The 15,151-nt window shown below is 45.1% G+C and overlaps 1 protein-coding gene across 14 annotated transcripts; it reads left to right on the plus strand.

The window, feature by feature from the left end:
• Window positions 1-457: 457 nt before the first annotated feature.
• Window positions 458-5,433, plus strand: LOC123044721 (uncharacterized). 14 transcript variants are annotated; one of them, XR_006420273.1, is made up of 9 exons: window positions 458-895; window positions 1,120-1,355; window positions 1,519-1,847; window positions 1,928-2,081; window positions 2,160-2,201; window positions 2,671-2,917; window positions 3,369-3,536; window positions 3,920-4,161; window positions 5,019-5,433. XR_006420273.1 is itself a non-coding variant. In XM_044467555.1 (6 exons), exons 2-5 carry the CDS (start codon window positions 1,616-1,618, stop codon window positions 4,028-4,030), a joined length of 504 nt encoding a protein of 167 aa, XP_044323490.1. In that variant the 5' UTR covers window positions 914-1,355; window positions 1,519-1,615; the 3' UTR covers window positions 4,031-4,161; window positions 5,019-5,433. The 14 variants fall into 14 exon arrangements, 1 of the variants encoding a protein (XP_044323490.1); XR_006420266.1 differs by lacking the exon at window positions 3,369-3,536 and having other exon boundaries at window positions 462-895; window positions 1,519-1,680; window positions 1,767-1,847; XR_006420275.1 differs by lacking the exon at window positions 3,369-3,536 and having other exon boundaries at window positions 3,942-4,161.
• Window positions 5,434-15,151: the final 9,718 nt, after the last annotated feature.

The raw sequence follows: 15,151 nt of genomic DNA on the forward strand, positions 1-15,151 counted from the left end.
CCACATGTATTCCTTCTCATCGTAAACATTTCATATTAAATACCACGTCAATTCCAAATATTTTCTTAGGGAAGTCAATTCCAAATACTTGTAGGGCGCAATCAGTCCCCTTGTTCGAGCACTAGGCGATACATCTATTTATCAACACATTTAATCTCTACTCCTAATGTCTCAGTTGGTAGGTCATGTTCCGGGTTTTATTTTCGTCCCACCTCACCCGGTCTTTTTTGGTACTTCTTTGGTACTTGCTCCCACCTCCCGCTCAGCCGAGACAGTTTATTTTCGTACTCCCTCCCACCTCCCAGGTAGTTCCCTCCACGCAAAAAATCGAACCAACCAATAACGTTATGAGGGAGCGATGCCTCCAGATACTCCCCACCACGCAAAAAAAAACGGACGAAAATAAACCGACGAAAGAAAACCAGCGAAAAAAAACCCGTCTTGGACTGGCAACGTGCGAAACGAGCGAGCGAGCGAGCGAAGCCTCCAGGTCCCTTCGCTGTTGCCCTCGCACATCAAGCCGCCGCCCTCGCCCTCGCCCTTGCAGCCGCCGCCGATCCCCTCCCCCATCTTCCTCCCTCAAACGCTAACCCGTCTCGCGGTGCGCCATCGCCCGTCGCAGCCGCCCCCGCCACCTCCCGCCGCGGCCGCCACCCCAGCTCCAGCCGTGGCCGTCGCGCCCAGATCCAGCGGCGGCTGCCGCCCCACCTCCAGCCACGACCGCCCCACCTCCAGTGGCGGCCGCCACCCCCACGTCCCACCGCGGCCGCTGCCCGCGCCAACGACCCCTTCCCCTGCCGCCGCGCCACGGGTCCACTTCGTCATGAGCTCTAGCGCCGACCATCCCGCCGCTGCTTGTGGTCCCCTCTTCCATCAGCTCCACTTCACCGGAACCGTAAGTCCACATGAGTATGCGTAGCAGGTTCACCAGATCCTCCTGACACGTTCTTCCTTCTCCAAAAATATTTTCTTTTATGTTTAATTTTTCGTCATATGATCATTTCCTATTACCCCAGTGCAGGCCAGTTTGTGATGTTAGATAGTAGTTGTATAATATATATGCTAGACAAGGTTTTGTACTCCTGATTCTAATGTTTCGTTCCTCACGCCTGAATTCAGGAAAATCAGCCAAGAAACACAACAAACATATTAGCCGCAGCTAGCTGCTATGTGCACATGTGCAAAAACAAACATATTAATCCTTTGCCGCAGACAATACTGAAGCACTAACACAAACAAGATCCTTCTGAAGATAGTCTCTGAATGCAAATGATCATGACTTATGAATTTGGAGCCATGGCCCATGTGTAGGCAAGGGCAATGATCCCTTTTACTACTTGAGCGGTCCAACAGAGGTATTTCTATTTTTCTATCCTCAGAAGAAAAAAGCAGTGAAAAGAAGATAGAGCTCGTTTAGTTTGTTTCTACAAATCTTCGACAACACGTTTATAACAATATCACCAGCCTAAATGCTTGTTACTTACAATATTTTTAATTCAGTTGACCTCTTAAATGCAGATTATTGAAGGTTGTTTCTGAAGTTGTGATTGACTGGAACCAAAGGAAAGTTGGAGACTTTTTTGGTGTGAATTGCTTGGATTAAGTGGGAGTGAAGATGTTCTTTCTGTCTATATCTGGTTCTATTATTGGCAAATTTGTGCCTTCGAGATTGCTGCGAGTGTTTGTGTTCCCGAGCTGAAAATTTAGATTATTACCATGTTTGGTCTCCTGAATATAAATCATGATTCTTTGCATCTCAATTGCAGACCAGCAGACCTTTCCGTCCTCATATTCCCCGGATTCGTTTTCTGCGATCGAGCGCCCGAGCGGTTGCATCTCGACGGCAGGTGCGTGCTCCATTTCAGTAGTTATACTTCAGTCCAGAAGTTTTTTTGGGCTCTCTAACTTTTTTGAGTGGTTTTTCCAGTTCCCTTTACAACCGAGTTAGCTTTATACTATGAGCAGTGAGCAAGTCATGTATAAAGCAAAAACAAAGTATTAGTCTGCTATCAAATGGTACATTTATTTGAACTCTAAGGGCAGGTTCAGGGTCTCATGAAGAGGGCATGTGTTTGTATTAGGTGAGATCTGAACAGATTCTGACCAATGTGAAATTAATTTTGTTGTTGATGGATCTGCAATTATTTTTATGTGGACAGAAGTGCCGTAGTTGAGAAGCCTGAGAAGAATATATCACTTAGGTACAGATTCGAGCTAGGGTTTTTCATTTTCTCCTTCCAATCCATTTATCATGCGATAATTTGCCCATAAAAGACATACATGATGGTCGTCGTTGGACAGACTATATTTGTTTACTTCTACCCATAAATTTAAAGTCCTGAACATGTATATTACACATCTCTTGCAGGATATATTAATATTAAACTATGTGTGCGTTCCACTGCATTCATCTATTTAATGCATGATATTTGTAAGCTTGGTTCAGGCTGCGCCACATCTATCTATATAATGCACAATATTTCTATGCTTGGTTCAGGTTGTTTCTGACAACCATTGGCAATCTGTCCCTATGTCATTCCTCTTATATATACATAAGAACTATCTATACAGATCAGAGTGTGTATGAGGGTCGTTTCCATTTGTGTTCTGTTCCCTTTATTGTTTTATCGATGTAAAACCCTTGACGAATTATCCATTCCTTTTTCGCAGATCAGAAGGTTTTGCAGTTGACAAGCTTACAGGTTTGAGCACCCCGAACAACGGGGTGGGCCCTTTGACCTGTGGGTTTTGCTGGTACCAAGAGAAGGAGGTTCCTTTTAACCTGCAGGAGCTCTGCCAATGGCAGCGTGCTTTCCTTGACAATGACGTGGTACTGCACGTACGCAAGATGCAGCGAGTGAAATCGGCGCAAGAGGGCATCTTGCAAGCAGCACCAAATCCTATATTATGGGACCGAGTGAGTATCTCAAAGAAGAAATAATTTTTTTGATGTAGGAATATCTGTAGGCTGATTATGCTTTGATGTATAGATCGCAGTAGCACTTAGGTAAAATATAAGTTCTTAGCCAGTTCAATAGTACTTTTGTTGAACAATGCTCAATTGACATTACGCTAAAACCTCGAGAATACCTGAGGGGACAAGGCAAGTGTTGTTTGTAATGACTTGTGTTATGATATTGCAAAATAGATTAGACGGAAAAGTACATAGCATTGCCATGGAATATTTAATACTTTTAGATCTGCCTGTTCATATGATGGCATCCACAAAATCCTTTCTACCATGTGGGTGTGTTTGTGTTAGAATTGTTTCACACAAATAGTCAAATTATTTTCTATGTGTATGCTTCTCCTTTTATCAACTTATGAGAAATTATATTAATGGGGCATGCTTTATTTGCAAGATATAGATGTCTTAACTTGATAAAAGGACTTTATATCGAATGTGTTTGTGCGACTGAAGATGAGGCATGCTTTATTTGAAAAATTATATTGAGTGTGTTTGTGCGACTGGAGATGGAGGATGGCTTGTGCTCTCGCTTGTGCGGTTACCACGGTGCTCCGGCCATTATGAAGAGGTGTTGTGTGCAACTACATTTATCTTGTACCAAATTACTATGCCATTGAGTTCAAAATTGTAGACACGGTAGCTTCAAAGCATGATGCGAAATTACTTGGTGCAGTGTGATACAGACAAATGTCATGGCGCATTGGTGCTTTGCTTTGAAATCCAGGAAATTAGTTGGGATTGAAGAATTAGCTCTTGTTATTCATTAATCGTTACCATTTTACGATTCCTCATTTGTGAAAACTGAAGTCCCCATTCCTTTTGGTCATTTAAGAAAGCATATGAAAGTGACACGATACACTGTCCCACATATATCTTAACTCTTCTAAAATCATGTTTCACTGCTTGGTTTGTGCTACAAATAATGTCGGTACATTGAACTTACTAAATCAGGTCAAATGTGGCTCGGTGATAGAATTAAGCATGAAGGAGGAAGATACCAGCACCAGCCCCAGCAATAAAGACTGCGGCAACGGCGACGGCAGTGTGTCCCGGCGAGCGTGAGCAATGGCAGCATCATCTCTGACTCCGAGTACCTGACCAAGACGCTGCCCAGGTCACATGTCAAGGACTTCCTCTTGGACGATGCCGCCTCCTTGGCTGTTGTTGTCGTCTCCTCAAATAAGTCGTATCAGGTTAGTTCCATTGCACTGCAAATACTACCACTTCTATTGGGCAAGCAAATACAACTTGAAAGTATAAGTCGTATCAGGTTAGTTCCATTGTACGCCAGTGTCGTCTGGCACGCGAAGTCAATTTCTTGCATCGCCCATTGTTGTTCATCTGCTACTCTAACCAGTAACCATCCCTTGCTCCCAATAATTTTGAGCTCGCAAATATGACATTGGTTGCTTGATTAGCATTATTTCTTTCAAGGACAAAACTAATTGTCAATTCTTTTTGGATACAGCAGATGGATTTTGGATGCAGACCAATGTGGTTTCTTCATAGTACTAGGGAGCCGACAATAAAAACATGAGAATTCATCACCTATCTTAGCCACCGCAACCTGAACAAGATTTGCCAACATCTAGCTTAATCCTTCTGAATGGTTGGTAGCAGATCTGTCCTACAAGCAGAAATCATCTACTTTGTGTTTGAATTTTCTAAATTACAGTAAAACATGTGCATACTTCAGTTTGCACAAAGAGCAAACCTAGACAATCTGCTGTAGGGTCTGAGCTATTGAATATACATGTAGTAAAAAATACTTTTCCTTTGGTCCTCTTTCATGTTCAAGTTCCTAACGAAGCTGCCATATAGCGCATTTAGGCTCTGGTCAACAAGTCGGCAGACAAGTTGCAAATTCAATCAACAATGAACATAGAAAACTGAACCCACTGTTCATGATCTTTAAGGAAGAAAACACACAAGATTCGTTATTCAATCTTATCAATGACCATGTGTAATCTTAGGCTATTTTGTTATCAATAGCTAAAAGTTGTTCACAAGCCTTGGTGTGTTTTGATGTTTCTTGAATGTGGAGCTGCAGGTAGAGCTGAGGATTAAGGATTAAGTATAAACGTAATGGAGCCCGTTGTATAACAACACAGAGCCGAAGGAGATGCTATTTTATTGTTGCCTTATCTTTGTCGATGCAGTCGAATATGGGTCTATTCTGGTGCCCTGTCTTCATCGTAGCGTGTGTATGTAACATGGGGGCGGCCGTGAGTATAGATCGTCTAGACTACTTTTTCTGGGCTACTAAAATATACGAAGAGACATCAAGGTCAGAAATCAATTAGGGAGGCACTAACATTATGCCTTGATTCAGATGTTGTAAAAAAATGCCTTGATTCAGATGGTTCCGTCGATTTTTTGCATTTATTATGGATAATTTGTATTAGTTTCCTTTTGGAGTAAAAAATGGGTTGAAATTGATATAATACAATTTTGGTTAAACTTCATTGTAGTTTTATCAACAGTTATGAGAGTTTGCTACCTCATGTTTTTTATTTAAAATGAAGATGTCGGTATTATATGCATTGTCGACTTTGTTGGACATTTAATAAAGAAAATTTATATGAAACATGTACATCTAATGTGGTTGATGTCTGCAAACTAGAATTAAGAACCCTTTGGTTACCGATCAATATCTACATCTTTGTTGTGCCGTGGCAACGCACGGGCATTCACCTAAGATAGCAAGAAATTTATTTTTGTTCTGCTACAATTGAGGAACCAGCTTTAAAATTCGTAACTGTAATCAAATTGCATATGTGTTCCTATTAAAAAGAGAGAGCAATGCAAGTCAGCATGTGTGTCTTGGCTTGGCGTGCCGCAGCGGATCACAATATCCTTCTAGGTACGTATGTGTTGTGTGCCTATGTGTATAAGCTGCACAAGCATCTCTATACCGCTCGTCGCTTATGTCTCCGTTTTCTTCTACTGTAATGTCGCCGGTAATTGGTTGCTCTATTTCTTTCCTCTCTCTAGCGCACTTCTCTTTGGGTTCCATGCTTCAATCAAATCAAATCGACAGCATTACAGGATTGCGTGCCGATTTTTTGTTTTTCTTTCACATTAGTAATTAGGGGATTGTGATACAGTCTTGCCCAATCTCAGAATTAAGACTCCCAGTCGATACTATATCCATGAGATCTACTATTAAGATCCATGAAAAAAAACAGTTTTTTCTCTCTCTCCTGTATGTTAGGTCACTTAACTAATACTTGGTTAAATTTCAGTGAACTGTGACCTAGACATACTCATTGTGATAAGTTAGGATTGGCTCCCAAAAGTTGTTGCTCGCCTCTGCCCATCTTCGCCCTCCTCGCTGTCGCCCACGCAGGCCACCGCGCGAAGCCTGGTTAGGCTGGATGGCGGCGGGGCTTTCTCCTCCCCGTTTGTCTCTGGTGGCGCAGGGTGCGGCGGGTCCAATGGGGGTGCGGCGCTGTGTGCAGGGCGTGGCAGCTGGGTTGTAGGTTGTGACGCTGGTAGCATGGGCACTCGTCGGTGCCGCAGTGGCTGTGCGGTGGAGGCGGGGCTTCGTCCTTCGGGCGAATCATGAAGGGCAGTCCCGGTCCGATCTGGCACCGGCGGCCCGTCCGACGGCGAGGGCCGAGGCTAGCAGGGGCCGTGGCGGCCGACGTTGCCGTGGATCCGTGGGCAGTGCTGGTGGCGTGGCTAAGGTGGTGGGGGTGCGTGCGTGTCCTGGAGTCCGGTCGGGCCTTCCTCCCCGACTTCTGGACGACGGCGTGCGGCGCTGGTGGGCTTCTCTTGGGCCCATCCTTGGCGGTGGATCTACCCTCCTCTTCGGCAAACATGCGGTTGTTGTGGCCTCTCACCAGTCTGCACCAGTAGCCGTGGTGGGGCGAAGTAGGGGTGCTTCGACAGGGCGGGGGGGGGGGGGGGAGGTCGTAGGAGGGACGGGGGCTCCGCCGTTGTTGAGTCGCATGTCGCCGGTATAGGGGGTGCCAGTTGTGGCCGTGTGTCACTCCTCCCCCTTCCTCTTTCCCCAGCCTGGTGCTTTCTGGCAATGCTTCAGGTGGGACGGGCGTTGTCGGTTCCAACGGTGGTTGGAGTTGGCGGAGCTATTTGAGGCCACCCAAATTGATGTTCTCAGGGTGGTCTGGGTGCAGAGCCACGGCCCTGGCGATGGGAGGCGCGTTGATTGGGCGCATTTGCGTGGCTTGGGTGCGGGCGAGCAAACATGGCCGCTTGGGCGAGTGGTTGGCGGAGCGGGGGTGCGAAGGAGGGGCTCAGAGCACCAAGGTACATCACTTGCCCAATCTTTGTACTAGCCGTCGGCGGCGGCATCCGCATACGTTGTTTCCTTTTTGCAGGCTCTGCCGCGGTACTCTCACTCCCTTCGTGTTGCTCTGGGTGAAAACTTGATCCATGGGATCAGACGGTGGCGGCTATCCTGGTCCTGCCCTTCTTGGAGGCGCCGTTTTGGAGTCACTGCTCCGGCGTTGGCCATCTCACTTCTCCTCGGTGGATCACCCATGTGGTGGTCCGTCGGCTAGAAGCGGTTCTTCTGTGCTCATTCGTAGTATGCTTGGTAGTCGTTGGGATGGTTTGTCGGCACCTTTCTATCTTGCTTTGGGTGTGTGTATCGGTCTTCTCGAATGTATGAGGTGATGGTTGCTTTATAATATAAAGTGGGGGAGGGCTTTTTCGTCATTAGGGGATTGTGTCGTGGAGAGATAGAGAGGGCTAGAAAGAAAGAGGAAGCAAGAGTGAGAAAGAGAAGGTTAGAGAGAGAGATGGAGGGTGATAGACAAAGTGGGAAACGAGAGACAAATATGCAATGTATTCATAGGTGCAATTGGATTAGAACAAACTAAAAAGCCCGTGGCAACGCACGGGCATTATACTAGTTATTATAGAGTAGTAGATAAATAGTACAGTATTAGATAACTTGTCTGTCATGGTCACTTTTTTCCTAAACTTGTTACATATATAATCTATATCTATACCATCTATACCAAAGGGGCAGATCCAATTAATCTTGGCCATCAAATCATGTCAATCCAATGGCCTTGACTGCTTCAATGTCGAGCACTCAACAAGTTTAGCGTGCAGTTAATTTCATGCCAAAAATAGTGCTAATCACATAATAACATGCAAATAATATCCTACTTAATATCCACATGCACTTAATATACTTCCAAATTAACGTGCATTGCATGTACACATTGACTACTATTACTAGTACGTGAAACTGGTGCCGTAACTTGTGAATGCATCCAGATATGGTCAACGGCAGCATCGCCCGCGAGTTCTTCGTGTTTGCCCATGCGTCTAAACGTAGAAGGGTAGGAGAGAGAGAGCGGATATCAAACCCACCAGTAAGTGAAGGCGAATAGTACATGCTAACGATCCGGTCCCACTAATGTACTAAAATAATATTAAAACATGTTATCCATTAAATAGTCTGTGGTAATATAAAAACATTATATCAACAAAGAGGGGTACAACAAAAGTCGTTGTACTATGTTGCCTATTGACGTGCGGCTTGAAGGCCTTGGTCGCATGTTCGATCCTCGTCCTTTATACTTTTTAATTTATATATGGGTCCAAATTTGTTCCATGACAGGTGGGCCCCTCGGTGTGTAGTTTGTAGCACTTCAATTTGTAGGTCAAAATTTGTTCCATTACAAGTGGATTATCGGTGTGTAGTTTTGTAGCTTATTTGTAATAATTAAAGAGAACAACAGAGTTTTTTGCAAAAAAAATACCATGGTGCGACGTTGAAGGTGAGAAAGGACGTGCGAGAGCGCGATGACCGAGCTAGAGGGAAATCAATTGGGGGAGGTGCGGGGGTTGCAGCGGAGTTTGGAGTAGTTGTGCGCCGAATGCTACGAAAATATAATCTAAACCCACTGGAATAAATGCCTTCACAAATTCATCCAATTTTGGAGTCCCCCTCACAATGTAAATAGCTCCGGCTCTATGAGGGATGGAGAGGTAGCTTCAATGTGTGGAAGATACGGCGTGAGAAAGCGAGGTCAACCGAGACACAGATAGATAGAGAGACAAAGTGAGTGTGGTCCGGCATTTGTTGAAAAGATATATATGCTCTGGAGAGATATTGGGTGACGGCTGTAAGATAGAGCTTGAGAGATGATCTAGTCACAGACATGTAGATATATTTTGTGTGTGGGAGGAAGCAAGGTCAATCGATTACATATATAAAGGGAGAGAGATTGAGCAAGTGTGGGTCGTCGTGCGATCGAAAGAGTGAGACGGGTTGGAGGGAGTGACCTAGATAGACAATGTGCGCGAGAGAGTATACAATATGAATATGTCGAATTGGGCTCAAACATGGAGATATATCATTTGTGTCTGAGAAAGAGCAAGGTCAATCGAGACATACAAAGAGAGAGAGAGAGAGAGAGAGAGAGAGAGAGAGCGAGCATGACCTGCCACGAGGTCGAAAGAGTGGGAGCGGATTGGATGGACTGACCTAGATAGACAATCTGCATGACAGAGTATAGAGTGTGTCGATCAAGGCCAGAATAGGGAGATATATCAATTGTATGTGAAAGAAAGTGAGGTTAATCGAGACTTATATAAAGAGAGCGAGATTGAGCGAGTGTGTCCTGACATGCGGAAGAAAGAGTGAGACAGTCTCGAGAAAGTGACTTAGATAGACAACATGCGTGCGTGCGCATGAGAGGGGGCGTCTACATAGGCAATGCATTTATCTAGCAAAAGAGGGTGGGAGGGAGAGAGAGAGAGAGCTCGGCATGGAGTGCAATGGTGGGTGTGTGAGGTAGATACATTTGGTAACAGAGTGGAAAAGGGGGGTTGTGTAGTTGAGAGAGTTAGAGATTGAAACATGTAGAGAAACAATGAACATGTGTCGGAAACCGATACCTTCCTAAGGTGGTTAGGAGAGGAAGGTTGATAGATACAGGAAGTATGTAGTGTGTGTGTCGGGGGGTGGGGCTAAAAACAACATTTGAATGTAGATAGTATGAGACTTAATATCGATGTTTCAATTTAGTGTACATTGTAAGATTTGAATTTAGGACCATGCATATGGCTTCCGTAATTATTTCAAATTCGTGGCATACTAGGTTTGGAAGTTGACATTGACTCGATTGTTGTGCTATTTTGTAGGTCATATGTTTGAATCCATCCAAAGTTTTCTCATTACCATGGTGTTCATCATATACATATGAATTTGTGTTAAAAAAGTAGTAGCATGGATATCGTGAAATGTGAAATCCACGTTAGAATTGGAGATCGCTATGTGGCACACACTCTAATTCAAATAACTCCTCACTAATTAATTTATAGTGTCTTGTTTCGAATGACTAATTATTTGCAAGGAAAACACGAGCATGGTAATACATACATATTCATTCTCAAATGGAAGAAGATTCATTTGCATTCTTAAATGTAGGCAGACCAGGGTCATGTCGTGGTGGTCGTGTGTGTCTTATGGACGCTAGCGCCCAGCCACCCCCCCAAAAGGACGACGACAAAATAAGTTCGCGCTTCCACATTTTGGATTGAAATATTTAACGGCCCCAATTCCAGCCTTGAAAAATCTCCCTTCTCCACCGTCCCCTTCCACACCCAGAGCGCTCAAATCCCTAATTCGCCGCCAACCCAAGCAAAGTTCAAATCGCCCCTCATCTCATCTCTTTCCCCACCTCTGTGCCGGATGGCGACGACAAAGATGAGGTCGCTCTTCACCATCATGCAGGAGCTACCTCATCTACGCCCTCATCCACCACACTGGGTGGTCCACCGACAATGTCGGCCGCCGCAACCGACGTGCCTCACATACACCGACTTCCACCACATCAGGTGCGCTTCACCGATGCCATCTCCCACCTCACCGGGGCTACTTCACCAAGCACATCGTCGCACCTCCGCTCCCCGAGGCCGTTGGGGCTTCACCAACGGTCTCATCCACCGCATCGTAGTGCTCCTCTGCCACTCAAGGTCTGCATCCATGTGCGGCCAACCAACGCCATCGCATCACCCTCAACGGCTCTGAAGTGACCCACACATTAGCTAGGCGAGCATGCCCAAACGTCGGCCCTTGTGCACTGTTCCGACGATGTTTGGATATCCTTTCACTGCTCTCTTAGCTTACACGCCTATGCAACTCTGATTTAACTCTTATTTCTTCTGGAGATATCATCTGAAACAAGCAAAACCATTTTTTAGCGAAGCATGACGGCGCTACGGGATCTGGTACACATCTTGCACACCGGTATAACCTTGTAAGTACATGTCCTCCGGTACAACAACAAGGTCGATTCCTATTATTTGATCAACCATTCACCATGTCAAAATTGTAGAGGGGAATGCAAGGAGCACAAGGCCTGCACATCCAAGCAAGTGGTAACATGGACGTGTACATGGAACATTCCAAGCGCAAGCAGAGCTGCAGTGAGCCTGTACAATGAGCTAGCATAAGTCCCTGCATTTCATTTAATTCGTACATGCATGTATGATTTGTGTGCAGTGGCGGATCCACGAATTCAAGTTACCAGGGGCACAAATTTAACTTAAAAAATACGAAGGCACTTGCACTCCGGAAAACAACATAACTTGAGGAATGTGAAGCTACATGCACTTTGAAAACCAGCTTATGATCCAAAGTAGTTCCAGATTATAAAACACTAAATGATGTAAGCACCAAAACACACAAAAAGCAACATGGTGTACAAGGACTACTAACATTGTCTGTACTTGCTTGAATTATTCGTTCTCTGGCTGAAAATATCGAAGTGTAATTGCACCTATAACCAGTGCGCAAACTGCATATCAATATATCTATCCCGCACAATATGCCAATAGTTTCAAACAATAGATTAGAAAAGTATTTATGCTACATTGTCATGACACGGGGACTTTCTGGTAGATGGCCTCGATGTTTCCTCAAGCCATGAAAATGTACTATAATTTGCTTGTCATCAATGCCTGCAAATCTCTATGTCTCTGTCAACTTACCAGATCATCATTAGACACTAAATCCTTCAATGGGAGCTTGCAAAATGCTTCCATTGGATCCCTCATTAGACACTATATGTTCATCACCAGGAGCATGTAAATGTTTGCATCAAATCCTTCATTAGCAGTCTGTTCATTAGACACTTCAGGCTCAAGAACAACATGATCTGTTTGTACCGCAAACTTGATTAGATACATCAGGTTCAATCAGTTCAGTATTGATTGGGGGAGTTATAAAATAAGCAGAAATTGGTTTCATTTTCTCATAGATTCCCTGCATACAAGCAATTTTATAACACCGTCAAGTTTAACTATTGGCCAGAAATTGAACAGTTGAATTAGATATGATTAGGGATGTGATGTACCTGCTCGTTGCGCATGCTGCTCTTGCAAGCTGCGACTGACCGTTTGCGCAAGCTCGATGCCATGCCTGTGCTGCCGCCGCAACCTCCCACGAAGGCTACACCTGGGGTTTGATCTTCATCTTCTTGTCCTTCCATTCGCTTGAAGCCCGTCGGCCGGCGTCCAATGTGGGCGCAAGGAAATGTTGTGTCGGTCTGTCCAGCGGCAGCTAGGTTAGGAGCGAACCAGACTGGAAGTTGGAGCGAACAAATTGGGATTTTTCCTATTGTCGATCGATATGGGAGGCGCTCATTTGGGCCGCGAGCCTACTATAGGGCCTGACTTGCACTTATGTTATTGGCCCATCCAAATTGAAATGTTTTCTTCATTTTTTACATCGCCTGCTCGTGCGTTGGGACAAACAAAAATAGCCTGGGAAAACCTGGATGACTCAAACTAGGTGCACACTTTTCAGCCACCCGAGGCGGCCGCCCATACCAGCCCCTACGGTGGCGTCGTCCCTTTTGCGTGTATGATTGGGTAAGTGAAAAATATTCTAGTGGCGCTTTTGATTTACCCACAAAATGGTTGAATTGCTTGTTTCTATGAACTGAGTTCGCCAATAACATGAAGGATGCCAGTCTTTTCATCCTATAGTAGATTGCTTAGATCTCGATATGCCAAATGTAATCGCATGAAATATATATAGTAAAAGCCAGCGTCATATGTGCAGCTACAACTAGTCTGACAACCCGTCCTCATATAACATATCAAGGCCACACCATCTTATCAGATTAACCATTCGACTTACCAATGTAGTGGGAAGAAACAAGTATTGGGACTGCGTATCCAAGCCATTGATGCCATGGACTCCTTCGTAGAACCTTGTAAGCGAAAAGGAGGCTGTAGTGTGCCTGTACAAAGAGCTAGCATAAGTTTAGTTACCTGCTTCTCAGAATATTAGTTAGCCACTTACTGCAAAATTGTTCAATTATGTTGCTTGGCTTAAATTAGTTTGCTACTGATTACATAATGCCATAGCCTGTTAATCCTATTATAGACAACGCCTATTTATGTGTTTGATACTTACTGTTAAGAATTACCTGTTTGCCTGAACTTAAATAGCTACTTAAGCATGTAGATAGTGTTGGGGATCGTTGCAGAAATTAAAAAATTTCTACACATCACCAAGATCAATCTATGGAGAGACTAGCAACAAGAGAGAGAGAGGGGAGTGCATCTTCATACCCTTGAAGATCGCGAAACGGAAGCATTGCAAGAACGCGGATGAAGGAGTCGTACTCGCAGTGATTCAGATCACGGTTGATTCTGATCTAAGTGCCGAACAACGGAGCCTCTGTGTTCAACACACGAGCAGCACGGGGACGTCTCCTCCTTCTTGACCCAGCAAGGGGAAAGGAGAAGTTGTGGAAGAACTCCGGCAGCACGATGGCGTGGTGGTGGAGGAGCAGCGGTTCTCCGGCAGGGCTTCGCCAAGCTCAAACGGAGGAGGGGGGTGTTGGAGAGGGGGAGGGCTGCGCCTTGGATGAGGTGCTGCTATCGTCCCTCCTCCCATCTATTTATAGGGTGAAGGGGGAAGGGGGCCGGCCCCTCTAGATGAGATCTAGAGGGGGGCGACAGCCAAGGGGAGGGGGCTTGCCCCCCGAAGCCAAGGGGGGATGGCTCCCAACCCACTTAGGGGCTGGTTCCCTTACACATACAGCCCATAGGGCCCTCCAGGGCAGGTGGACCCTCCCGGTGGACCCCAGAACCCCTTCGGTGGTCCCAGTACAATACCGGCAAACCCCCGAATACTTCCGGTGACCGTATGATGACTTCCCATATATAAATCTTCACCTCCGGACCATTCCGGAACTCCTTGTGACGTCCGGGATCTCATCCGGGACTCCGAACAACATTCGGTAACCACATACTATTTCCTATAACAACTGTAGCGTCACCGAACCTTAAGTGTGTAGACCCTACGGGTTCGGGAATCATGCAGACATGACCGAGACAGCTCTCTTGCCAATAACCAACAATGGGATCTGGATACCCATGTTGGCTCCCACATGTTCCACGATGATCTCATCGGATGAACCACGATGTCGAAGATTCAAGCAATTCCGTATACAATTCCCTTTGTCAACCGGTACGTTACTTGCCCGAGATTCGATCGTCGGTATCCCAATACCTCGTTCAATCTTGTTACCGGCAAGTCACTTTACTCGTTCCGTAATGCATGATCCCGTGACCAACTACTTAGTCACATTGAGCTCATTATAATGATACATTATCGAGAGGGCCCAGAGATACCTCTCCATCATACGGAGTGACAAATCTCTCTCAATTCGTGTCAATCCAACAGACACTTTTGGAGATACCAATAGTGCACCTTTATAGCCACCCAGTTACGTTGTGACGTTTGGTACGCCCAAAGCATTCCTACGGTATCCGGGAGTTACACAATCTCATGGTCTAAGGAAATGATACTTGACATTAGAAAAGCTTTAGCGAACGAACTACACGATCTTGTGCTATGCTTAGGATTGGGTCTTGTCCATCACATCATTCTCCTAATGATGTGATCCCGTTATCAATGACATCCAATGTCCATAGTCAGGAAACCATGACCATCTGTTGATCAACAAGCTAGTCAACTAGAGGCTCACTAGGGACATGTTGTGGTCTATGTATTCACACATGTATTACATTTTCCGGTCAATACAATTATAGCATGAACAATAGACAATTATCATGAACAAGGAAATATAATAATAAACATTTTATTGTTGCGTCTAGGGCATATTTCCAATAGTCTCCCACTTGCACTAGAGTCAATAATCTAGTTACATTGTGATG

The sequence above is a fragment of the Triticum aestivum genome, chromosome 2B (assembly GCF_018294505.1).
Source record: "Triticum aestivum cultivar Chinese Spring chromosome 2B, IWGSC CS RefSeq v2.1, whole genome shotgun sequence".
NCBI classification, from domain to species: domain Eukaryota; kingdom Viridiplantae; phylum Streptophyta; class Magnoliopsida; order Poales; family Poaceae; genus Triticum; species Triticum aestivum.